The sequence below is a fragment of the Molossus molossus genome, unplaced genomic scaffold, assembly GCF_014108415.1.
Source record: "Molossus molossus isolate mMolMol1 unplaced genomic scaffold, mMolMol1.p scaffold_m16_p_10, whole genome shotgun sequence".
In the NCBI taxonomy this organism is placed as follows: Eukaryota; Metazoa; Chordata; class Mammalia; order Chiroptera; family Molossidae; genus Molossus; species Molossus molossus.
Window position 1 is genome coordinate 105,865,995 of NW_023425345.1, and position 26,402 is coordinate 105,892,396.

The 26,402-nt window shown below is 41.9% G+C and overlaps 2 protein-coding genes across 3 annotated transcripts in view; one reads left to right on the forward strand and one right to left on the reverse strand.

The window, feature by feature from the left end:
- The window catches only part of LOC118624034 (cat eye syndrome critical region protein 2), a 172,532-nt gene that overhangs the window by 48,950 nt on the left and 97,180 nt on the right, over positions 1-26,402 (forward strand). The window lies entirely within an intron of this gene.
- LOC118624035 lies at positions 24,579-25,319 on the reverse strand. The gene has a single exon (XM_036251966.1). The coding sequence runs from the start codon at positions 25,317-25,319 to the stop codon at positions 24,579-24,581; it is 741 nt and encodes a 246-aa protein (XP_036107859.1).

The window sequence follows — 26,402 nt, forward strand, 5'->3', positions numbered from 1 at the left end:
ACAGAGACATTCAGTAAATATTCATTCTGATATTTTTATTTTCTAAGTCACTGCTCCTTTCTGAGAATAGATTTGTTTATATGATAAACCTTATCAGGATTTCTCTAACGGAAGGAGGAGAGTATATTGTTTTTCATTTACTTTCTGATCACCCTGCTTGTATAGGAGCAAGCTTCTTATTGAATGGTGATTCTCCCCCACCTCCTTTACCAGATTCACTTGGTTTTTTAATTTTCCTTGTTGCCTGTTGAAAGGTAATTTCTAGCACATTCTGGAAGCCCGCCTTTGTCATTCCTTTCCCTGATCTATTGTTTCTAGAATCCTATAAAGTAAGATCTGGAAAGGATGTTTTAGGTCATTTAAGTTTAATTAATAGTTTTATACACGAGGAGATTGCCCAAGGTCATACAATAAGCAGTGGATTGAATTGGGATTAGAACCAAGAGAGCCAAGCCTAGCAGTAAATAGTAGGCAAAGACGTAATCTGTTGTCTTACTGTTTTCTATTTATGAGTTCTGTTTATCAATTAAATTCTTTGTAATCCATGAATTTTTTTTTTTTTTTTTTACTGTTTTAGTACCTTCTATAGGTTTTAGCCCAGCGGCAAAGTAATAATTTTGGTTTAAGAGAATAATGAGAAAGCATTGCTTTATTTGAGAATTGATTTAGTATTATATTTCTACCTGCTTTACGGAAAAAGACACCTGGAGGGCAGATCTGGATTACTTGTGCAATGGGTATATGAAAAGAACTGGGAATGGGACAGATGAGATGAAGAGGATTAACAGAAGGCTACAGATGGTGGTTTAGCACTTTGGAACGCGTCCATCAGTTCCTGCTGTCCAATCCAGTATGAACGCTCCATCTGGACCTCCCCTGAGTGCAAGAATGTGATGTAATAGACGTAGGGTGTATAAAAGGTGGGTTTTGCTGAAAGTAATTGTCAGGTTGGCTAGACATGGGGATGTTAGAGACAAGATACAAGGAACTGAAGACTTGGTTTAGGTAGGTCCTAATATATAACTTCTCTTTCCACTTATCTAGTAAAATCCAGACTATTGATGCCTTGGTTCCTGTTTTTATTTATTTTTTATCAAAAAGAAAACTTAGCCCTGGCCGGTTTGGCTCAGCGGTTAGAGCGTCGGCCTGTGGTCTGGAGAGACCCGGGTTCGGTTCCCACTAAGGGCACGTACCTCGGTTGCAGTTTGTCCCCGGCCCTGGTTGGGTTGTGTGGGTGGCAACCACTCGATGTGTCCCTTTCACATCGATGTTTCTCTCTCTCTCTCTGTTCCTCTCTCTCCCTCCCGCTCTACCTGAACAAAAAATGGAAAAATGTCCTCGGGTGAGGATAAAAAAAAAAAAGAAAACGTAAGTCCTGGCTGATGTGGCTCACTTGGTTGGAGTGTTGTCCTGTGCACTGAAGGGTCTCAGGTTTGATTTCCGGGCAGGGCACAAACCTAGGTTGCAGGTTCAATCCCTGGTTGGGGTGCGTGTGGGAGGCAACTGATCGATGTTTCTTGCATAGATATTTCTCTCTCTCTTTCTTCTTCTCCCTTCCTCTCTCTAGAATCAATGAAAAACACCCTTAGGTGAGGGTTAAAGAAAAAGGAAAAGTAAATGTCAAAATTTTAAAGTGCTTTTTCTCTCAAAAAAAGTTGATTGTAACTCTTTTCCATCTTGCAAGATCATGGGTGAAAAAGCTGAGAAGCTGGATACTAAGGAGAAGAAACCTGAAGCCAGGACGGCTGATGGCTGGTGGCAAGGTTAAGGGTAACCTCAAGGCCAAGATGCCTAAGAAGGGAAAGCCCACTGCAGCCGAAACCCTGTCCTGGTCAGAGGAATTGGCAGATATTCCCAGTCAGCTGTGTATTCCTGAAAGACCATGTACAAGAGTAAGTATTCAGCAACTAAATCCAGGATTGAAAAGAAAAAGGGGAACGTTCTTGCTACTTTCATAAAACCAGCTGGTGGCGACAAAAATGGTGTTACCCAAGGGGTCAAACTTTGCAAAATGCCTAGATATTACCCTACTGAAGATGTGCCTCGAAAGCTTTTGAGCCATGGCAAGAAACCCACGGCATCACTCCCGGGTCCATTGCGGTCATCCTCACTGAGCACCACAGAGGAAAGGCTGACTTTCCTGAGGCAGCTGAGCAGTGGCTTGCTACTTGTGATTAGGTCTCTGTCCCTTAATAGAGTTCCTCTGCGTACAACACACCAGAAATTTGTCATCGCCACCTCCTCCAGAATTGATATCAGTGGTGTGGAAATCCCCAGACATCTCATGGATGATTGCGTCAAGAAGAGCAGTAGCAGCTTCGCGAGCCCAGACGCCAGAGAAAGAGTAATACAAGATCACAGAGCAGGACATGGTCGCTCAGAACGCCATGGGCTTCCAAATTCTGCCGGAAATCAAAGCAGCCCCTCAGCTCCAGGCTGCCTCTACTCTTTGTTGGCTCTCACAAATGGGATTTATCCTTTTTACAAAGAACCTAATTAAATGCCTGATATTTTAAAATAAAAGTTGGTTGATAAAACTGGAAAAAATTGAGCCCTGGCCAGTTTGGCTCAGCAGTTAGAGCGTTGGGCTGTGGACCACAGATTCCCGGGTTCAGTTCCCGCTAAGGGTATGAACCTCGGTTGCCCTGGTTGTGGTTGTATGGATGGCAACCACTCGATGTGTCTCTCACATCAGTGTTTCTCTTTCTTTTCTTCCCTCTCTCCCTCCTGCTCTATCTGAAGATAAATGCAAAAATGTCCTTGAGTGAGGAAAAAAACCCCAAAAAACTGGAGAAAATTGAGATAAGAAATAAGAAAATAAAATGGTTATTTAATTAGTTATTTTGAGCCTATATAGGTCTATTTATATACGCAGACACAATTTTAAAATATATCATTATAACATACATGTTTTAAAAGTAATATAAAATTAACATTTTTCATGTTAACGCAGATCTGTGTTATCACTATAATCAGATATGGCTATGCCATTGTTTATTTAACCACTCTCCTACTGGACAGCTAGGTGTTTCTCAATCTTACTATAAACTAACAGTGCTAAGATGACATCTTTGTATATATGTGTACATGATAAAATTCATAGTGAATTTTTGTGCTCAAAGTTATGTACCAGGTTTTTTTTAAGTGATGTTTTTATTGCCATGGCTAATATTCTCATAACTTGCCTCATTTACTTTACATGTCAGATAAAAGATCCATAGCTGTGGCTGCAGTCCTGGTGCTCTGACCTATTTAATATGCTAGAAATGATGGGGGAAGGGTGATCTCTGTATTCAGTCTGCTTCCCCAAAATAAGGCGATAGGAGTCAATCACCATTGAGTCTTAATAATGTGTGATAAAGTCCAATGAAGAAAATCATTCTATTTTCTTATAGCTACATTTCACTTTCTGTTTATAGCTTTCCTTTCCATTTTTAAAAATTTCCTGTCCTACCTTCCATAGTCCAGCTATTTTTGTTTTTTTTTGTGAATGTGCCTAAGGCAGGCCTGGGTTTCTTAGCTCCCATGCTTAGAGCTAAAGAAGCCTTTGGCTTCAGTTCAGAATTCTGTAGCACTTGCTAATTTTTGCATAAGGGAGGGATTTGAGGGGTATTTCACTCTCCTACCTTCAACAAAGAACTGATAGAAAGATATTGCTTTAAAATCAGAGGAAAGGTGGAGAACCTTTTTCCAGAGGCTCTGCTAAAGGTAAACTAGGACTACTGAGGTTGGGGAAATCGTGTGTGGAAGTCCCTCAATATGGCTATAGAAGATCTCTGAAGTGATTTATGAAGCCAAAATGTGATTTGAGTCTGTATTAATGATGTGCTGTGCCTTTATATGGAGACAGGCAGTAGGCCTCCTTGGGGAAGGAGGGGTGGAGTTCAGCTGCCTTCTCAGAAGACATCTAGAGATGTGTGCCCCCCCCCCCCCCCGGCAGTATGGATATGAGAGTCTATATGTGTGTGCATCTACGTTCTGTCTTGTGAGGAGGGTGTTCTGGTTTTTGCAGGTAGCCATTGTTACAGTTTTCTTCAGGAAATGCTTGACACCTCTGTCTGAGGTGAAGAGTATCTGACCTCAGTCTCCATGCCCTCTTGGGGTATACAAACCTTCATTTGACCTTTTTGGAAATACACCTTTTGCAGAGCCTGTACTTAGTTGTGAGGCTGGTTTTCAATGAAGGATATCTGCGATAATTGTGGACCTCCTATGGAGAAATAGAAATCAGAAGATTATTCTCGTGGGAGCAAGCTTATAGTTCTGACCTTGGAAACTAGGGTATGAAAGAGAACAGGAATAATTTGTGTACTCACAGCAGCAGAGGGTGTGACTTATTTATTCCTCTGATAAATTTGGTTCCAGGCAAATACCCTCCAAGAGCTAGAGTCACTTTTGAGGCCACGGTACCTATTATTTGATAAGTTGCTTAGACTTGTTCTGGTCTGTCTTGGCTGTGATTGCCCTATTTAACCATGCTTTCCATTCCCACGGTGTCTTAGCTTGCTTACTCCTTTATCCTTGTTCAGCTCTGTGGATCTTAGCAGCGGAAAAAACAAAATGTTTTGTGTCAAAGGACCATCTTTGTTGCAGGATCTTACGTCTGTTCAGTTTTTCTTTTGATATTTAGTCTGACATTTTGGGCATGCTCTCCTTTCCAGGTGATTCTGTAAGTTAGATGTGTGGTTGAAAGCTAGTCCAAACTTCAGATGCATTAGAAGATGGATTCTAGAATCACTCTTAAGTCTCCAGGAGGACATAGTTTCTTAATTATGACAAAGTTTAGTGTATTGCGAACACTTTGTTACCAATTGTGAATTATCTTAGTTTGCAAATAATACACCTAAAAACTTAATTTGAGCAGATGCAAGGTTATTCTCATAATATTCTAACTCATATTTTCTTTCTTTCTTTTTTTTTTAATCCTCACCCGAGGACATTTTCCCATTTTTTTTGTTCAGGTAGAGTGGGAGGGAGAGAGGAACAGAGAGAGAGAGAGAGAGAAAGAGAAAAAGAGAGAAACATCGATGTGAAAGGAACACATCGAGTGGTTGCCACCCGCATGACCCACCAGGGCCGGGGACAAACTGCAACCGAGGTACGCGCCCTCAGCGGGAACCGAACCCGGGTCTCTCAGGACCGCAGGTTGACGCTCTAACCGCTGAGCCAAACCGGCCAGGGCTCTAACTCATATTTTCACATGCTCTTTAGGGTGAGAGATTGTTGAGGCGAGGAGTTGGGATGGATATTAACTAGTACAGGCCAGAGTAATATATGTAATTTACTTTTAGCCTTTCTTAGTGATATGCATAGTGGAGCTTGTTTACATGTTTAAGTCATCTATTTGCCACCAGTGATTAATTCCTGAGGTGTGAGTTATAAAATGAGAATTGCCTACACAGAATATGAAAACTTTTTTTATTAAATTGTCTCTGATGGGGGGGTAGAAATGTGTATAACGTGGTGACTTAGTTCTCTTAGAAGCCATTTGTATTAGTGCCTACAGTGCCTAGCAGTGTGCCTGTGTATACATGAACAAGTAAGTGAGACTTTATTTTCACTATTGAACTTCACCTAGGCATTTGGCTTTTCGTCCAAGTTACTGACTTGAGTATCATCTTCTTTTCCTTGTTGATTCAGTGTTCTGCTTTTTTGGCCCAGTTTTTTCATTATGCTGCCTGACAGAGGAACATTAGGTGAACTCTGCTTTCTGCTGTATATGTCAGAGAAACAATTTTACAATGTACAGTTATCCAGGTGTACATGGGTTACATGACTGGCATTTTGGGTATGGAATACTGGCCCATAGTTTTATATTTTATATGTTCCTCCAGGAAAAGACCCACAAACAACATTTTCTGAATTATTCCAGGGTAGTAATTTACAGTCCCCAGTTTTACAAAATACTAGGTTTCTCCAGTTAATTCATGGTGTTACGAAACTCAAGGCACTTGAGATAAAATTTTAATTCACCTTAAGAAATAATTCCAGGCTTAGCTCAGTTGGTTCGAATATTGTCGCAATACACTAAGGTTGCGGGTTCAATCACCAGTCAGGGCACATACAAGAATCAGCCAATGAATGCATAAATAAGTGTAACAAATTGGTCTCTTTTTCTCTCTCATCCCCTCCCACTCCCTCCCATTTCCCTTCCTCCCTCTCCCTATCTCTTTCCTCTCTAATTAAAAACAATAATTAGCCCTGGCCAGTTTGGCTCAGCTGTTAGAGCGTCGGCCTGCGGTCTAGAGAGACCCGGGTTCGGTTCCCGCTAAGGGCATGTGCTTCGGTTGCAGTTTGTCCCCGGCCCTGGTTGGGTCGTGTGGGTGGCAGCCACTCGATGTGTCCCTTTCACGTCGATGTTTCTCTCTCTTCCTCTCTCTCCCTCCCACTGTATCTGAATAAAAAAATGGAAAAATGTCCTCCGGTTAGGGTCAAAAAAACAAAACCAAAACAATAATTAAAAATTAAAAGAAATAATTCCATATAAAAGGATGCAAAGCACAAAACCGAAGTATTGTATGTACTGTGTCTGACATCATTCCTTTATGAAGTAGAGAGAAGGGAAAGTACATGTTTGTACATTATAAAAGAGGAGTCATTTTCTCACTTTCTATCCCAAATGTGCTTGTGTGCAGATAGTATTATCATTTAGCACCGTGTATGAATTAATACCTGATGGGGCTGCATTAGAAGTGAGATTAGTGGCGGAATGCACCTGAACTCTTGGAAACACTGACCTATATATATCAGAATGTTGTGAAAATCTGAAAATCTAGCATGATGTTTTCCAGAAAATTCATGAGGCATGCAAAGAAATTTTTGTTGTAATATATTTTGTTGATGGATTAGTAGAGCGCAACTATTTTATTTATTTATTTATTTATTTATTTATTTATTTATTTATTTATTTATTTATTTTAAAATCCTTAACCTGAGGATATTTTTTTATTGTTTTTTAGATAGAATGTAAGGGAGGGAATTGAACCCGCCACACTCCGGATTCCTGGCCAATGCTCTAACCTCTGAGCCAAACCGGCAGGATGGTAGAGTGCATTGATGAGAACTGTTTGGTGTGCTAATGACATTAACTGAATGGTGGCAGAGTGTATCTTACTATTCTTAATATACCTGCCATTTATGAATGCAGTGTGGAGGTCCAGTACTGTGTTCAGTTGCGATTATCTCAAAAGTATTTAGATTTTTTAATGTATGATTTAAAAATTAATGTATTATTTCATATATAATTTACCTCAAGCCAAAAGCAAAGGTTGTATGGTGATACCACCAGAAAATAGCATTAATAAATGGCTTACACAGTATGAGAACAGATATGTGACCATTCATGATTTCGGTATAGGTCATCCACATTGCCTAGTATTAATTTTTATATTTAAAGTTAATATTTATTTTCAGTAGGAAAAGAAATTTATATTTTACTTCAAATTTATTAGCTTCCCCTTCGGTGGCTACAGTCCATTAGTATGCAGCAGTTTCTACATTAATCCTGTCAAAGAATTCTCATTTACAAATCCTGGCCAGTTTGGCTCAGTGGTTGGAGCATTGGCCTGCGGACCAGAGAGTCCTAGGTTCGGTTCCTGCTAGGGGCATGTACCAAAAAATTAAAAAGTTATGGGGATTCTCTTACTGGCACTGGAACCCTGAGTTGGTGGCCTGGCATGAGACAGGGGCCCCTCAGTCCTCACCTCAAGGATGATCTTCCCAGCTGAGGTCTCTCCTGATTTTTATCCACCACAGATGGGTGTAAGACCAGTCCATCCACTTCGGCCCTCCTACCAGTCTCGATGTGGCGGCTTCTTTAATTTCATAGTTGTAGGACTTCCATTCAGCTTGATTTCAGGTGGTTTTGAATGATGGTTGTATTGTACTTCAGTTGTAATTATGATGTGGTTGTGAGAGGAGATGAGAGCACATTTACCTATGCCACCATCCTGACACGAATTCCTCTGTATTATTATTTATTAATTATTGTGCTATTTTCCATACAAACTATAAAATTACTTTTGCCACACCCAGTATATATAAATCACTGCTTGTTTCTATACTATAACCTTTAACTATGCAGCTGCAGAGTTCAAATATTTTACATGAAATTGATCACTATAAAGGGAACTGTATTCAAAGGTTATTTCAGTAAGCAGGGCACTCAACTCCCTTAGCTGGTTTCATAATTTCACTATTTCAACTTCAACACAGAATGCGAAAGATCTGAAAACATTAAAAGCAATCCTAAAAACAATTTCTTCCAAGAAATAATTAAATAGATGGATGGATGATTGGGAGATAAAAAGCTTCAAGTTATTTGTAGTATAAAGCAAGGACTAATTATATAAACTGAAATGGCTAAGACCAATATTTTCAAACTCCAAATACGGACTCACTTATAAACACTGACCCTCCATTTCATGAACATATGCTACAAGGAAGGCCTAAAATTAAAAGTCGTAATAGCCCTGGCCTGTTTGGCTCAGCGGTTAGAGCGTCGGCCTGCGGTCCGGAGAGACCCGGGTTCGGTTCCCGCTAAGGGCACTTACCTTGGTTGCAGTTTGTCCCCAGCCCTGGTTGGGTCATGTGGGTGGCAGCCACTCGATGTGTCGCTTTCACGTCGATATTTCTCTATCTCTCCCACTCACTTTATCTGAACAAAATATCGAAAAAATGTCCTCGGGTGAGGATAAAAAAAAAAAAAAAAGTCGTAATAACTGTTAACCCACCAAGGCTCAGACTCATATCTTCCAGACTGTTCTACACAACTGTGTAACATCTCTTCATGTTATCCTACATCTGATGCACATTTCAATGGCTAAAAGGTACATTCACTTAAATGAACTATAACAGGACAGTGTATTCAAGTGCCACTCTACTGAAAATAGAGCTGATTAAATTATATTAAGAAATACCCACAAATATGCCTGGCTAGTGTGGCTCAGTGGTTGAGCACTCCCCATGCACCAAGAGGTTACCGGTTTGATTCCTGGTCAGGGCACATGCCCAGGGTGTGGGCCAAATCCCCAGTGGGGGGCATGCAAGGGGCATGGTGAAGGAAACAGACATACAAGTCCAGGAAGCACAGAGTCCCAAACAAGATGAACCCGAAGAGGCCCACACCAAGACACATCATAATCAAAATGCAAAAGGTTCAAGACAGAATCTTAAAAGCAGCAAGTGAAAAGCAGTTAGTTACCTACAAGGGAGCTCCCATAGGACTGTCAGCAGATGTCTCAAAAGAAATTTTGCAGGCCAGAAGGGAGTGGCAAGAAATATTCAGAGTGATGAAAAGCAAGAACCTGCAACCAAGATTACTCTATCCTGCAAAGCTGTCATTTAGAATTGATGGCCATATGAAGAGTTTCCCAGACAAGAAAATGCTAAAGGAGTTCATCACCACCAAACCAATATTATATGAAATGTTGAAGGGTCTTCTTGAAGAAAAAGAAGATAAAAAATATGAACAAACAAAATTGGCAATAAATACATATCTATGGACAACTGAATCTACAAACAAAATGAACAAGCGGAACAGAAACATATATCTCATAGAGAACATTTTTTGGTTGCCAGATGGGAGAGGGGTTGGGGGAATGAGGGAAAAAGTTGAAGGGGTTAAGAAGTACAAATTGGTTGTTAGACTGACAAACCTCAAAGGGAAGGGGGGTGGGGGGGTAGAAAGAAACTAAAGAACCTACATGCATATATGCATAACCAGTGGACATAGACAACAGTGTGGGGGAAGCAGGAGTGGGGAGGAGGGAGTCAATAGGGGAAAAAGGAACATCTGTAATACATTCAACAAAAAGGATAAGTTAAATAATACAAGAATAAACTTGTTTCACGTGCTCACAACTTTAAACCTACTTTTGCTCCACTTTGTATCTATGACTAGTAATGATTACTAATTCTTAGTTTAGAATTTTTAAAATTGTGGGTTAAGAAGATGGGAAATAAAATCCATTTAACTGTTTTCTCTTCTTAGACCCTTATTGTCCCTTACGTTTCTTTTTGTTGTTTTCTTGCGTGTCATATATTGGTAAATTCCTTCCTTCTTACTCATGCTCTGAATGATAAAATAGGTAAGGCCAAATATAGTATGTTGATTAAGAGTTTATGTTCTAAATCTAAGCTGCCTCCAGTGTGGACCCAACAGTTGTTTTAGTGCTTTGCCTTTTTTTTTAACATAAAGTACCAAAGTATATTAAATGTGCATATTTATGATTTATTTTTATCTCATAAATTCCTAAGTTATTAATGTTTTAATAAAAATTATTAATGTTTTTAAAGTCTCTTGGTACATATAGCTCATTGATTTGTTGTTACATGTGTTCTCTCACAATAGGAAAATTCTTTATCTTTTGGATATTAAAATAGCTCTGGCCAGGTTTGCTCAGTAGGGTAGAGCATCGTCATGAGGGATTAAGCCTTGGCAGGCACATAGAAGATTCAGCCAATGAATGCATAAATAAGTGGAATAACAATTCAGTGTTTCTCCAAAAAAAAGCAATTAAATAATTTTCTTTTTCTGTTTTTTTTTTTTTTTATCCTCACCTGAGGACACTTTCTTGCATTTATCCTCAGATAGGGAGGGAGGGAGGGAGGGGGGAAGAGAGAGAGAGACATCGACTGGTTGCCACCCACACAACCCCAACCAGGGCCGGGGACAAACTGCAACCGAGGTACGTGCCCTTAGCAGGAACTGAACCCAGGACTCTTTGGTCTGCAGGCCAACACTCTAACTGCTGAGCCAACCTGGCCAGGGCAGCAATTAAATATCTTTTAAAAAGTAATTCAAAATATCCTCATTACATAGTTAGCAGTTTATTGAGTTTTTACTCTCACTAATTATTTTTTTTAATTCTCACCTGAGGACATTTTTCTGTTTATCTTCAGGGAGAGAGAGAAGCATCGATGTGAAAGGGACACATCGACTGGTTTCCTCCCTCACAACACTGACCAGGGTCAGGGACAAACCACAACCAAGGTTTGTGCCCTTGACCGAAATCAAACCTGAGACACGTTGGTTTGTGGGCCAACTCTCTAATCACTGAGCAAACCGGCCAGGGCAACTCTTTGTTTTTTTTTTAATCCTAACTGGAGGACATTTTTGCATTTATCTTCAGATAGAGAGGGAGGAAGAGAGAGAAACATCGACATGAGAGAGACACATCTAGTGGTGGCCACCCACACGACCCCAACTGGGGCTGGGGACAAACTGCAACTGAGGTACGTGCCCTTAGTGGGAACCGAACCCAGGACTCCAGTCCACAGGCCGATGTTCTAACCGCTGAGCCAAACTGGCCAGGGCAACCAGGGCAACTCTTGCTAATTCTTGAGGAAGAGACTTTATTATTTATCCTTTTGTTTTTTCTTTATTGATTTTAGAGAGGGGGGTGGCGGGGAAGGGAGAAGGGGAGAGAGATAGAAACATTGATGAGAGAGAACATCGATTGGCTGCCTCCTGCATGCCCCCCACTGGTGGTTTGGCCCACAACCCAGGCATGTGCCCTGACCTGGAATCGAACTGGCAACCTATTGGTGCATGGGTCAGTGCTCAACCACTGAGCCACACCAGCCAAGTGAGACTTAATTTTTAATGGGCTCTATTATATTCATTCAATAAGTTTTTGTTCTAGGAATTTTAGTAGAAATAGCATTAAGAAAAATTTAAATACAGTGCTGGTGTTAACCAAAGGTCATTGGTGTCAATTCAACAGCAACTGGATTCCCCAGTTGAGGGTGTGGTGAAAAAGGAAACTATTCTGTGCAGGCAGCTCAACTGTAATACAGCATTGCTGTGAAAAACAAGTCTGGTCTTAGGATTCCCTGGGGCCAGGCGCCTCCCCAGCTGGACAGCTCCTCTCAGCTCTGCACTGCTCTGCTCCGCTCCAGCAAGTTCGGTGGAAAAGCAGTCTTGAGTGGAAGTCTCTTTGGTGGAAAGGAAGAGTGCCCTCTCAGAGGGAGCTGACTTCATAGACAGAAGTCCCTGTTTCTGGTCTCTGATTGGTTTGTCCTCAGACAGAGGAGGACTTCAAATCATCGCAATTGGATTTGTCCAAAGAAGCTGCCCTGACTGGTCAAAAGAGAGCTGTTCCGACTGGTTGGTGAAGAAGCTGAATTGGGGGCTAGGAGTGAGGTGTAATATACCTGCACAGCTCAAATTGGATGGGGAAGTCCTATTATTGGTTGAAATAGGATTCCAGGAATCCACTATAAGGACTGGTTCAGTTGGCAAGAACACAGTGCAGACGGGCAGTTCTGCAGGCCTCTCCTTGGAGTGCAGTTTGGTGACAGGCGCCTGTGTAGAGATGGCTGCTAGGCTTGGTTTTTGTTTTATTTGTTTTTTTTGTTGTTGTTTGTTTGTTTAATATCCATACCCAAGGGCATTTTTCCATTTTTTGTTCGGATAGAGTGGGAGGGAGAGGGAGAGAGAAACATCGACGTGAAAGGGACACATCGAGTGGTTGCCACCCGCACGACCCAACCAGGGCCGGGGACAAACTGCAACCGAGGTACGTGCCCTTACCGGGAACCGAACCTGGGTCTCTCTGGACCGCAGGCGGATGCTCTAACCACTGAGCCAAACCGGCCAGGACTATTTATTTATTAAAATATATTTTTATTGGCTTTTACAGAGAGAAGAAAGGAGAAGGAGAGACAGAAACATTCATACCAGAGAAACATCAATTGGCTGCCTCGTGCACGCCCCCCACTGGGGCTTAAACCCGAAACCCCTGCATCTGGAATTGAACTGGGACATCTTGGTGCATGGTTTGATGCTCAACCACTGAGCCACACCAGCTGGGCTAGGCTCTGTTTTTTTAAATCTGAGCCCAATTAGCCGACAGGAGCCCTTTTTAGCAGGTGTCTTCTTTCTCAGGGTCCAGACTAGCAATAGCCATTGACTGGCATTATGTTTTCTTTGATAATTTCGTTTTGCCTTATAAAATGGGCAGTTTTTGTACTGGCTTCTTAGAGAGGCAATAATTATTTTTAGTTCTATGGAAGGAAATAATACTATAGCAACTTAAGTTGTAGTTAGTGAAAATAATATTGATGAATTCACTGCTCCAGTTTTGCAAAATGTAAGGGGGAAAAATGTCAGGATGCATAGTATTATTTGCTACAATCTCTGCTTAAGGTATGAAATAAAATTGTGGCTTTTTGGAATTTCCTTGGAAGGCAGAACTTCTGAGTAGCTGAGATTTCTGTAGCAGAGTTTACCACTATTTACTACTTGATGGCCTAAACTTTTAAGTTACCATTTTGAGAAGAAATCTTGATGAAATGTATTGTACTTCCTACTCCCTTTAAAAAAAATAACTTTATTAAAGTATAATTTGCATACAAAAGAGTGCACAGATTTTCAGTATGTTATTGCATTTCAACCACTGTATACACCTTTGTAACTACCACCCAAACAAAATACAGATAATTTTCATTTCCCCACAAACTTTTCTCATGCCTCTTCATGGCATATCTGCCTCCATCCTTCCACACACATAACCATCCCCATTCAGTTGCTGATCTGATTTTATCACTAGAAATTAGATTTGCATGTCTTAGAAAATACATAGAATCATACAATATGTATATTCCTTTATGTCCTTCCCAGCCCAACAGTGTATGGGGTATACTTTTATCTAGCCCCAGTAATTGTACACCCTATGCCTGCACTGCACTGCAGCACATTGATTAATTTTATTTCTACTGATCAGTGTGTTTGCCTCTAACTTTATTAGCTCCACACTTAGGTTTGGGGGTGGTTTCTTGTGCTAGCTTTTTACAGGATTGTTTCTGGCTGTTCATCCTGTCAGACAACTAACTACTGGGATACTGCTCTGTTCCTTGCCATTTTAGCTGCGTCATATCTTTCACAGGTTGGACTGTTTAACTGGTCAGGCTATCCAGTATAGTGCTGTATGATAGATACACATGATCTGTGCTCACATTTATTTGGCAAAATAGTGAACTGCAGATTCCTGATCAAAACTGCAGGTGTGGGCCTACCGGCATGGTCCTGCCTTCCTGCACCCTATTCCTGCCTTTCTTCCCAGGTGTCCTTTGACTGTCATTGCATCTGTCACTCTTATTTTGTACTCTAATTCTCCAAGACGTTATATCAACCAATTTATCCTCCATCAGCCCTTGTAGTTCATCACATTCAATTATCTCTAACCCTCCCCGTCCTCTGTTCCTTACACACACCCTACCGCTCCTGTCTCTTAGGCTGATTGATTTCCTTTTCTTTCCTAGAAGCTTTCGCTCAAGGCTAGGAAGCTGGGGAAAGAATTGTTCCACCCTGAACCTAAAGGGTACTTTGTGTAGTTTGACTTGTTTCTCAACTTCCAGCCAAGGCTTCTTTGAAAACATCCAATGTGGCGAAGTGCACGATTTCATCATTTGTGTGGGTTGTGGCTGCAGTGTTTTTGCTGGTCTTAAAAACAGCTCAGTGCTGGGTTCTCAGATGACCCTGGAAACATTTACTTTGCCTATGTAAGTCTAGTTATAGACTGTCACTGCCCATTATTTATACTTAATGATTTATCAAAATTATGGTAATGTACATCTTAAAATACATGCTAGATTAACTGTTAGTTTATTTGACCAACACAGTAATCTGCTCTGTGTCCATAGTTTGTTGCTTATGTTGCATGATTAAGTGGTCACAGTAATTTAAAGAGAACCCTTCTCTGGTGAACATAACAGTATTGATGATCTTTGAGTATCAGTTATAACTCAGGTCATTTATACACATTTTCCTGGTTTTCTGAATGCTTTATCTGTTTTTGCTGAAGCTGCAGTAAAAGACACAGAAATTTAAGTGACTTTAATATTAGGCTCTTAATACACCATATTTCACTTGGCCCCTACATCAACTCTTATATAAGGTTGTATTATCTCTTTCACAGATCAGGAAACTGAAGCTTGGATTAATTAATTGAACTGTTCCCTTCTGGTCTTTAGGATATTTGGTTTGGGGTTATTTCGAAGGAAGACAGTAATGCCCACCTTCCACAATTGTTGGGAGGATTATAAATAGTATATATGTAAAGTATCAAGCATAGTGCCTTACACTGAACTTACTAAACAGAAATGTTTTCTGTTCTCAGTAAATTTATGATCTAGAAAATCTTCCAAAACATAGTAGCTTTTACTTGAATTTGTTTATCTTTAAGATAATCTATTCCATCTGTAGCATAGAATTTTTCGTATATAGATTTTTAATAATTGCCTTCAGTACTTTGATCTGTGTACTACTGTTTAACCTGAATTCAATAAATTAAGTCATTTTAAAAAGCCCATATCTATTTTGAATGGATCCATTTTGAATGGTATCATTGGAGCATTACTTTAAAATGACAACCAGCCTGGCTGGTGTGGCTCAGCAGTTGAGCGGTCGACCTATGCACCAAGAGGTCACTGGTTTGATTCCTGGTCAGGGCACATGCCCAGGTTGTGGGCCAAATCCCCAGTGGGGGGCATGCAAGGGGCAGGCAGTCGATGTTCTCTCTCATTGATGTTTCTGTCTCTCTCACCCTCTCCCTTCCTCTTTCTAAAATCAATAAAGAAAAAAAGAAAACCAATCATAACCACAAAATTACATTTCCTGGTATTTTTTCAAAGGCTCCCCCTCTTCCACCCAGTAAGAGTTCATTGAGATATTCACAGACCATACAATTTACCCATTTTTCCCTTGTAAATTTCTTTTTAAAATTTTATTTTAAATTTATCTTTATTGTTGAAAGTAGTACAGATACCACCCTTTTTTCCCCCATTGACTCCTTCCTCCCCAATCCTGCCCCCCCTCCTGCCTTCCCCACACTGTTGTCTGTGTCCATTGGTTATGCATATATGCACATAAGTTCTTTGGATTATCTCTCCTTCCCCCCTTCCCTCTGAGGTTCATCAGTCCAACAACCGATTTGTACTTATTAATCCCATCACTGTTTTTGCCCATCCCCTAAACACCCCTCCCACATGGCAGCCAACAAAAAGTTATCTGTATCAGTCAGGTTCTGTTCTGCTTGTTCATTTTGTTTATAGATTCCATTGTCAATAGATATGTATTTATTGCCATTTTATTGTTTATATTTTTTATCTTCAAGAAGACCCTTCAGCATTTCATATCATACTGGTTTGATGGTGATGAACTCCTTTCGCTTTTTCTTGTCTGGGAAACTCTATATATGTCCGTGGATTCTAAATGGTAGCTTTGCAGGATAGAGTAATCTTGGTTGTAGGTCCTTTTCTTTTCTTTCTTTCTTTTTTTAATCTTCCCTAAGGATATTTTTCCATTGATTTTTTTCAAATAAAGTGGGAGGCAGGGGGTGAAGGGAGGAGAGGAAAAAAACATTGATTGCCTCCTGCACAATCCTGCAACCAAAGTACATACCTTTGATCAGGAATTGAATCTGCGACTCTTTAGTCCCTGGGTGGTCGCTCCAACCACTGAGCCAAGATGGCCAGGGCTAGGTCCCTGCTTTTCATCACTTGAATAATTTGTGCTGATCACGTCTAGCCTGCAAAGTTTCTTTTGGGAAATCAGCTGACAGTCTTATGGGAGCTTCTTTGAGGTAACTAACTGCTTTTCTCTTATTGCTTTTAAGATTCTGTTTTTGCATTTTAATTATACTGTGTCTTGGTGTGGGCCTGTTCAGGTTCATCTTGTTAGGGACTCTCTGTGTTTTCCTGGACTTGTTTGTATGTCTGTTTCCTTCACCAAGTTAGGAAAGTTTTCTGTCATTATTTTTTCAATTGGGTTTTTAATATCTTGTTCTCTCTCTTCTCTTTTCATCACCCTCATGATGTGAATGTTAGTGTGCTTGAAGTTGTCCCAGAGGTTCCTCACACTATCCTTATTTTTTATTACTCTTCTTGCTGTTCTGAATGAATGTTTTTTGCTTCCTTATATTCCAAATCCATGGTTTGTTTCTCAGATTCAGCTACTCTACTATTGAGTCCATGTAAATTATTCTTTGTTTCAGTTAGTGCATCCTTCATTTCTGACTTGTCTTTTTTTATGTTCTTGGTGCTCTACTAAGTTCCTTATAAGCAGTGTTTTGAACCCTGCATCTTTGTTTAGTTCATTTCTTGGAGTTTTGTTCTGTTCTTTCACATGGGTCATGTTTCTTTGTCTCTTATTTTGGTTGCCTCCCTATGTTTGTTTCTATGTATTAGGCAGAGCGTCTACTTCTCCTGGGCTTCCTAGGGTGGCCTATTGTAGTAGGTGTCCTGTAGAGTCAGGTGGCAAAGCTTCCCCTTTCACCCCAGCTGGTCATTCAAGTGGGCTGTAACCCCTTCAGTTGTAATTGGCACGTCAGTGGGAGGGATTTACTCGGGCTGATCAACTGCAAGGACTGGCTGTGCCCACTGACCACTGGCCTCTGACGACCTTGGAGGATCAGCTGTGCAGGGCCCACCACACAGAGCAAGACTTACTTCAGCAGGGCTCTGGTACCCACTGAGTCCACTCATTGAGTGTGTCACTTGTGGAGGTGGTTGGGTGGTGGTGTTTCGATGTGGTCTCAAGCTGTCCACTGGGTGTGCTGGCTCTGGGGCAAGGAGCTGCCTGGGACTCCAGCAGCTGCACCTTCCCTCAGCCTCAGTTCCCGCTGGTTTTTCCAGCCTAAAGTTATGGCAATTCTCTTCCTGGCACTGGAACCCTGAGCTGGTTACCTGGTGTGGGACGGAACCCTGAGCTGGTTACCTGGTGTGGGACGGGACCCCTTACTTCTCAGGGAGGTCCTTCCCAGCCGAGGTGTCCTGATTTTTATTTGCCACATGTGGGTGTGGGACCAGCCAGCCCTCGCCTCTGCCCTCCTACCAGTCTGGATTTGCCTGCTGCTGTAATTTTGTAGTTGTTGGACTTCCTTTCAGTACGATTTCATGTGGTTCTGAATGATGGTGCTTCTGTAGTTTAGTTGTTTGTCATTTTGTGTGGTTGTGAGAGGAGGCAGGTACCGTGTTTGCCTATACCGCCATCCTGACCAGAAGTCCAATTTAACCATTTAAAGTACACAATTCAGTGGTTTTAGTGTATTCATAGATCAGTGCAACCATCGTCACAATTAATTTTAGAACATTTATTATCACCCCTGAAAGAAACCCCAAACCTTTCGGCAGTTACCCTGTATTCTTCTCTCCTTTTCCACTGTCCGCAAATCATTGATATCTACTTTCTATGTCTGGATTTGCCTGTTCTGTACATTTTCCTGTAAATGGAATCATACAAATTAAGGCATTTTGTGATTGACTTCTTTCAGTTACCATTATGTTCTTAAGGCTCATTCATGTACGCAGGTATTAGTATTTCATTCCTTGATTGCCAGATAATACTCTGTTTAATGAATAATACCACATTTTGTTTATTCACTCTTCAATGTGGTTGTTTCTACTTCAACTGTTACAATAAAGCTACTGTGAACATTCATATATAAGTTTTTGTGTAGACATAGGTTTTTATTTCTCTTGAAGAGAGAATGTTCAGACCTTTCTGAAGTTGTTATGCCATATTCTGTTCCCACTAGCAGTGTATGAGGATTACAGTCTCTTCATATCCTTACCAACACTTGTGTTTGTCTTTTTTATAACAGCTTTCATAGACCTGGATGAGTCAGATGCTTGTGTGATATTAGTCGATGTGACATGTCTGCGTGGGGTTTTTCCTGGTACTTCTGATTGCCCAAATTCTGTACTGTTTTTGTTTGTTTGTTTGTTGGTTGGTAGGGGCACTTATATCACTGGCAAAATGGGCAATACTTTGAACTGGTACAAGTGTGTTACTGGTCAGAGTCGGTACGTGAATGAAGGCCTGGTATTACTGTATCTAAAAAATATTTAGAAACACTTTTTTATATATAGTTTGTTTCAGGAATAGTCGATAGATTTTACTAGGAATACTGGTAGTGCAATACCCAGTTGGGGAAAGTTTGTGTGTGGAACTGATGAGGGTATTTTAAACTTTGTCAGCAATACATAACAACTCTAATCATGTGTTGATTTGGTCAAAGAAGTTAAAAGTAACTGTAGTTAAGCACTAAACAGGCATTCTTCCAGTGCCACTTTAATGTTATTGTTAAATGTCCAAACTATTGAATGCATTCTCAAAGGGGTTATATTGCCCCAAAGGGGGTGAAAATGGATTCTTTTGTGTGTAGGATGGGAAAAAAATCTTTAGCTTGTACCCCCTGCAAAAGGCTGCAGTACATAAACTGACACATTAGATATCTATGATACTAAAATTTCTTTTTTAAATTGAATTTATTGGGGTGACATTGGTTAATAAAATTATGGGTTTCAGGGTACAGTTCTGTAATACGTCATCTGTATGTTGTATTGTGTATTCACCACTCTTAAGTCAAGTCTATGATACCATAGTTTCATAGTTTAGGATGATTAGGGGGAAAAAATCTAAAAAGGTTTCTTAAAGGGGTGACAGTGCATAACAGGTTAAGAAACACTTGTCCACTGCATCAAACAGATGCTAGAATATTAATATGAGATCAAGATTGTTAGACCATCTCACTGTGGTCATCACGGAAGGCGCCGAAATGAAGCAGCTTACTTCCTTAGTGAAGTGCCTGCCGCGTGCCAAGCTCTCTGCTGTCCAGGGAGAGAAAAGTGAAAGGACCCGTTACTTCTTTTGGGAGAAGTCTCACATATAGTTAAACATGGAGTGATTACTGTTTAGTAGACAGTGTGTATTTAAGGTGAGTGGGGAAGCACAGAGGAAGGGCCACATAGGTCAGCTTGGGAGAGACGGACACTCCGGAGGAGCACTGTGTAATCAGCTTCAGAAACCTCACCCCAGTGAATGTGATTTGGGGTTAGGTTCTGTAGTTCTCATGCAGGTCCTATAAGGAAATGCTGCTTTAAATGGCAGCAGTAGCCTGGCTGGTGTGTCTCAGTGTTTGAGCATTGACCCATGCACCAAGAGGTCGCCATTTCGATTCCTAGGCATGTGTTTCAACCTCTCTCCTCCCTTCCTCTCTCTCCAAAAAAAATCAGTAAAGAAATAAAAATATGGCCCTGGCCGATTTGGCTCAGCGCTTAGAGCGTCGGCCCCTGGACCAGAGACCCGGGATCGGTTCCACTAAGGGCATGTACCTCGGTTGCAGTTTGTCCTCGGCCCCAGTGGAGTCATGTGGGTGGCAGCCACTCGAAGTGTCTCTCACATCGATGTTTTTCCCTCCCTCCCACTCTATCCGAAGATAAATGCAACAATGCCCTTGGGTGAGGATAAAAAAAAATGGTGGCAGTAGAACATTTTCAGGATCAAACCCTAGGCTAACTGTACTTTGTGTATACTAACCCCTGATGCTGTCACCTTTTAGCCCTTTCCCAAGCAGCCTAGAAGGAAATACTGCCAACGCAGATGAGAACTCTTGCTAGCCAAATTGTCACTGTCTCATGCCGTCCTGGTTTGCTTATGTTCTGTTTGTATATGTTTTCTTCAGCAGTTCCTTTTGTAGCCATTAAGGGTGATGAGATCCTTTACCTACTACTTTTCAAAATAGAGACGATGGTACAGGTGAAGTGATAGTGTCAACTCAAGGGGACTTGAAAAGAAGACTAGCATTATCTGGGGCTGATGAGAAAAAAGAACCATGAATGTTTAACTTGGAAAAGAACACGTTCTGGGCATTGGCAAGTACAGGCTAAATCAGCACTAAATGAAGTTGTAGAAAGCTCAGATACCTACAGTGCCAGACAAGTAATTTAATGAGGGGGTGGGCCTGATGTACAGTTGAACCGGAGGGTACATGTCCATTCTAAAATGGGGCAGTCCCGCTCAGTAGCTCTAGCTGAATCTTGTCATGGATCTCGGATCTTTCAAGAGAAGCGAAATGCCCAGTTTTTTTAAAATGTAAACTCTTTTTTAAAACTCCCAGATTTAAAAAAAAATTACAACCAATTAAGCAGAAACTAAGCTACAGACCAAAACACATATTTCTACATGCTACCAGTTTGCAATCTCTTATATATTACATAAACTTTGACTACTTGATCTAAAAATCTTTTCAAATTATGTGATTGAAGTAGATAGCCCATAAACAGGAATTTACTTATTTATAAGAACCAAACTGCAGCAGCAAGATTGTAAGGCAGAGTAGAATCTGAAGATAGTTGTGTATGGTTGCAAGACAGCATTGTTGTGAATTGCTTCAAAGTGAGATTATGGCGAGGAGCCTTTTCTCTCGTCTCCAGGCTTAGGAAGCCTAGTGCTCTTTCAGGTCTGTGTGACCTAATAGGGCAGATTTGGGGGGAATTAGCTAGTGGGATTGGTCATAGAACATCTTTTTTTCTTTAATCCAGTGAAAATTCTGCACAGGCCATAAATACATTTAGCCTAGAATAGACTCACTGGATCTCCTTCATCCCAAAGAAGAGTTCAACTTAATAGGGCAGGACCCTCTAACTTAACCCACGAAAATGGTCATTTTCCTGTGGTTCTATCCCCTTAAACATAGGACTGTGTCTCTCTGACCTTTAATTAATATGTCAGATGTTCTGAAATACAGTATAGTAATAAATTGCTGTGTAAATTATGGATTCCCAAAGATTAGGTACTGGGCACCAGAAAAAAAATTCCCTAACTTCTTCACTTTATTGGAATACAATTTGCTGTTAATTTTAATTATGCTTAATTATAATCAAGGCTGAATTTGGCCTTTAGAAAAAGTTTTATATACAATAATACAATACACAGTGCCTATACATTACCTGTTTCCAGTTCCTCACATTAGAAACGAGTGGTTTAAGGAAGACTCTGTCAGTTCAGAACTTTCACATGCTGCTTGTTTGTCCCTGCCTTTGATATGCATTTTGGTAAACTTGCTTAATGATATTTCATCAGAGGCTTAGGCTACCCCCACCTTGAATAATTAATGTCCCTTTTGAATTGATTCCTCCTTGGGTAGCTGATTTTGAAAAACCTATGTTTTTACCACTACTAATTTCAACAACCCTTTTCTCAAATTGAGATGCTTTGTCTGCTACTGCTTCTCATTGTTGGCTGAGTTTGTCACCGCTGTGTTTTCCCCAAACAGGGAAAATCCTTCGGGACCAGTATCAGTTCTCGGTCAGGAAGAGGTTGTATAAATAGCTGTGCACACACACTCTAGAGGAGGGAAAAGAGGAGGATTTGTGCTGGGCCCCAGATGTGAACTCCTCTTGTTTTTGTTTTAGAGTAATTAATGTGTCCTTGGATTGAGCTAAACGTTGGGTTCTTATGCTTCTGGCGTTCGGTTGTGAATCGGCAACCTTTAGGCATGGACAGGGTGGGGGGATGGAGTTTGTATTTCGTGTCATCCCAAATGAATGAAGTAATGTGAGAACATTGTTTTTTTAAGCTTGGACTTGAGGCTAGAAAACGTTTTGGAAGGTGAAAACTTCCACCTTAGAATGCTAGTGACTTGGCAGGAAATGGACTGTGAGAAGCCTCTTGTTATACTCTAATGACTTCAATTCTTACGGAAATGTTGCGTTTTGTGGTGTTTGCGTCTCCGTTATTTGGTTTGTTAGTGGCATGAGATGGTCTTGCTTCTGTCTGCCACTCCCCCTCCCTGTCCTTCCCCATCCCCCGCCTTGGCCTTCTAAATTAGATACATTCCTTCCTCTGCTCCCAGACGTCTCCATCTCTTGGTCCCCTGACAGAGCCATCATTTATCAAGTTGTTTCACGCGTTGTCGGGAGGGGGGCCCTGGGGACTGGAGTTTGTTTCGTCCTTTTGTTGGAGCTCCCCAGGATCATCCAGCTTAGTCTCCAGCCAACTGCTGGGAGTTGCAGGACTCTAGGAGCAAATGTTAAAGGGGCCGCCTTTCATCTACTTGCTGCTATGTCAATCTTTTATTTTAAATTGTACCTTATTGGGACTGTGGTCACCCTGTACTTGCACATATACATTTTCCCGGTACATGTGTAATCCTTAGAGGGGTTTTTTTCTTTGTTTGTTTTTCATTAATTTTACCCCTAGTCATTGAAGATCTGGAAATACATTTTTATTCACTCTCTTTCTCACTGTTATTCCTCTCTCTTCATCCTTCATTACTACCTACCTCTTTCCTAGTAGTAGATTATTAAGAATAGATTTAGTAAGTGGAAGTTCAGCTTTTTTATGAGACATCTTTTTGGATATGTTTTAACTTGCCAAGGTGTCCTTTTTCATGATGTCATTTTACTATGAGTGGAAATATCTAAATAGTACAGGGATAAAAAAAAACTTTTAAAGTATGTCAAACTTTAGTTCAAGAGGAATATTATTGCTTGTTACTAAGAGTTAGGCAAGTTATCCAAAGTGTCTAAAAAAGTAAAAGGAAAAAATGTACTTAGACTTAAGGATGTAGCATGAATGTTTAGTGTGAAAAATCCATGTTGGTTACTGTAATTTCAATTGTTTATAAGGACGCTGTTTATTTTGTGGGGAAATAGAAGAAGCCCAGAGGCCCCAGCAACCAGGGTGCTGCCTCCCTCTGTGGCTGCCGCTCTCGGCCTCCATTGAGGGCCCAGGTCCAGCTCTTGGCTGCCAGCCCCCCACCCCCAAGGCTAAGGCTCCCCAGCAGGCACTGCCCTGCCCTGGTCCTGCTGGCTGCCAGCCCCCCACCCCTTCCCCAAGGCTAAGGCTCCCCAGCAGGCACTGCCCTTCCCTGGTCCTGCTGGCTGCCAGCTCCGCCCGCCAGGCCCTTCACACCTGTGGCTTATCTCAGTTTCTGCGGGTCAGGGGTGCCCTGCTCATGGTCTCACAAAGGAAATCCAGCGATGAGCTGGGCTGTGTTCTCATTTGCAGGGCTGATGGGGGAAGAAACCACTTCAAAATTCACTTACCTTGTGCTTACAGGCAGCAAGACAGCAGGGAGCCTCAAAGCCAGGTCAGTAACCTACATGTGGACCTACCTGGGCTCCAACATGTCTCAAAATAGACAGGTCAGACCTGGGAGTGAGACACCTTTCTGGGCACAGTCAGACCCAGTGCATCGCTTCCCCCGAACCGTATTCCCACCCTGGCCACACACGTCCTCCCCCTAGTAGGACTCACTGAGGGTTATTCAGTCCACGCGGGAGGCTCAAGTGAGGTAGCAAGACTGGGCCCGCACCTAGGAGCTTGGGGCATCTGCCCCGCAAGTCGCACTGAGGGTTTTCCCCTGGAGGGGAATTATCTTCTCTTTATTTACAACTAATACTGGGGAGGCAGAGCACAAGTCAGTCAGGCCCCCTGACTCTTTACAGCTCATTGCTGTAAGACAATGGAAGCTCGTCTTGATTTAAAGGTACTGGAAGAACGAAGTAGCAAGTTCGAAGTCACCGGCTTCTGGTGAGAACCAAGTTAGATACCCAGATACCGCGTTTGAAAGAACAATGAAATGCTCTCAAGTGCATCCCTTCCCACCCCACAGTGAGACACCCTGAGCCTGGCTCTAGAGGGAACAAACAAGAACAACGAATGTTTATTTATGGAGGAGGAAAGCAAAGAAGGTTAGCAGAAGGAAGCGCTCCCCGGACACAATATTTAGAGGAACACAACTTCCTAGTGTGAAGGAGGAAAGCCCGTCAGTAAGAACTTCTGAACATCAGTCAAGCCAAAACTTAGCACCTGAACGCCCCTTTAACAGGTAGTGATGGATACTGTACATGAAGAAACTGGAGCAGAAGAGGATGATCGTGAAGGACAAGGTGATGAGGGTGTAGATGGACATCCGCTTCTCCATGGTCCCCCTGATGAGACAGAGGTGGGATCCGGGGCAGCTATCAGTTCTGCAGTGGATGATGGTTTGGCTCAGCAGTGGCAGGTGTTGGTACATGAGGAAGAACAAGAGCACGCACTGCGTGCCAACCTGCAGGAGGAAGTAAAGGAGGTACAAAAGCAAAAGCACCTTCTCCCGGTGGAAGTTGAGGGTGGACTTCTTCGGGGAGGGGACGTGCTCCTGGATCCCCACCATGGAGCCCTCCTCCACTTCAGCTGCCGCTGACTCCACTGACTTGACCTTGATCTGTTTATGCCGAATCTGGGCCATGAAGAATTCCATGAGGAAGAAGAGGGCTAGGAAGATAAAGAAAAAGAAGTACCAAATCCCCACGACAGGACTGCTAAAACTTTTCTCAAAACACTCAATCAAGCAAGGATAGGTGATGTTGCCGTGGCACCAGAAATCTTCCTGGATGGAGGCCCAGGGCATGCGGACCACGTACACCACCACTCCATACACGGCAATGAAGCCAAACCACAGCTGCCGCCCGATGTAGTAGCCAGATTTGTCACCGGCCACGGAGTGGAGCACAGGGATCAGTCCTGCCACCGCGGCTGCAGCCATCTGCTCAGCTCCTCAGAGGACGGCGGAATCGACCAGGAGAGCTCCGAGCAAGCCTCGGGAGGGAAGGAGAGGGGGCATCAGAACGGGAGAGCAGGTACCAAGAATCCCACCCACACCTGAAAAGCCTGCTCAAGTTTTAGCTCCGCCACCAGCACTCAGTTTCCTGTCTTTACACACGAGCAGTGTTCGTGCACCCCTGGGGTGGTTATTCCTTCCTCCACGGTTCAGCCTATGTGCAAGGCTGTCCACCTCGTATCTGGTGTGTATGTCTCGCCCTTCCCCTAGGTAGACGGTAAGCTTCTGGAGGTCAGGAGTCAAACTGGGTTCACATCTACCCACCACAGACCGTTACGTATAATAAGGACCTGACTAGACTTTCCAGGAATAAAAGAAGGAACAAATGAATGAACGTAATAGTTCTGGCTGTGTCTGGCTGCTCGGGAAGCTCTGTGGCAATCTCTACAACTGCGTCTTTGCCAGGAAGTTTCCCAAGACTACGGAGACAACGAGAACATTCCCTGTTCTTTCTTGCACATGACTTCTGTTCTATCCACAACTCTTCAGAGGGTGCCTGTCACCGTACTATACTTATTATGATAATAAGATCATTGATCACAGCCTGCCGGTGTGGCTCAGTGGATTGAGCGTTATCCTGTGGACCAACAGGTCCAGGTTCAATTGCCGGTCAGGGCACATGCCGGGTTGTGGGCCTGATTCCCGGTGTGGGGTGTGCAGGAAGGAGCCGATCGATGTTTCTATCTCTCCCTTCCTTTCTCCAAAAAGTCAATAAAAACCATATTTGGAAAAAACCACAAAATATCGATCACATATTGACTGCCTATATACAGCAAGCCTGTGCTGGTAGTTTCGATACATAACCTTTACAGAAGGTTGAAACATTTTAAATATTTTCATTAGCTCAATTTGAGTAATTGAGAGTGTCCTCTCTTATACATGATAGTGACCAATCACTTAACCTAAGGTTTAGGGTACTGAATAAATGCTGTGGGTATTTTATGTGGTACATTCAACGTAACACAACATTTACCATTTTGACTGTGTGAGTGTGTGGCACAAAGACTT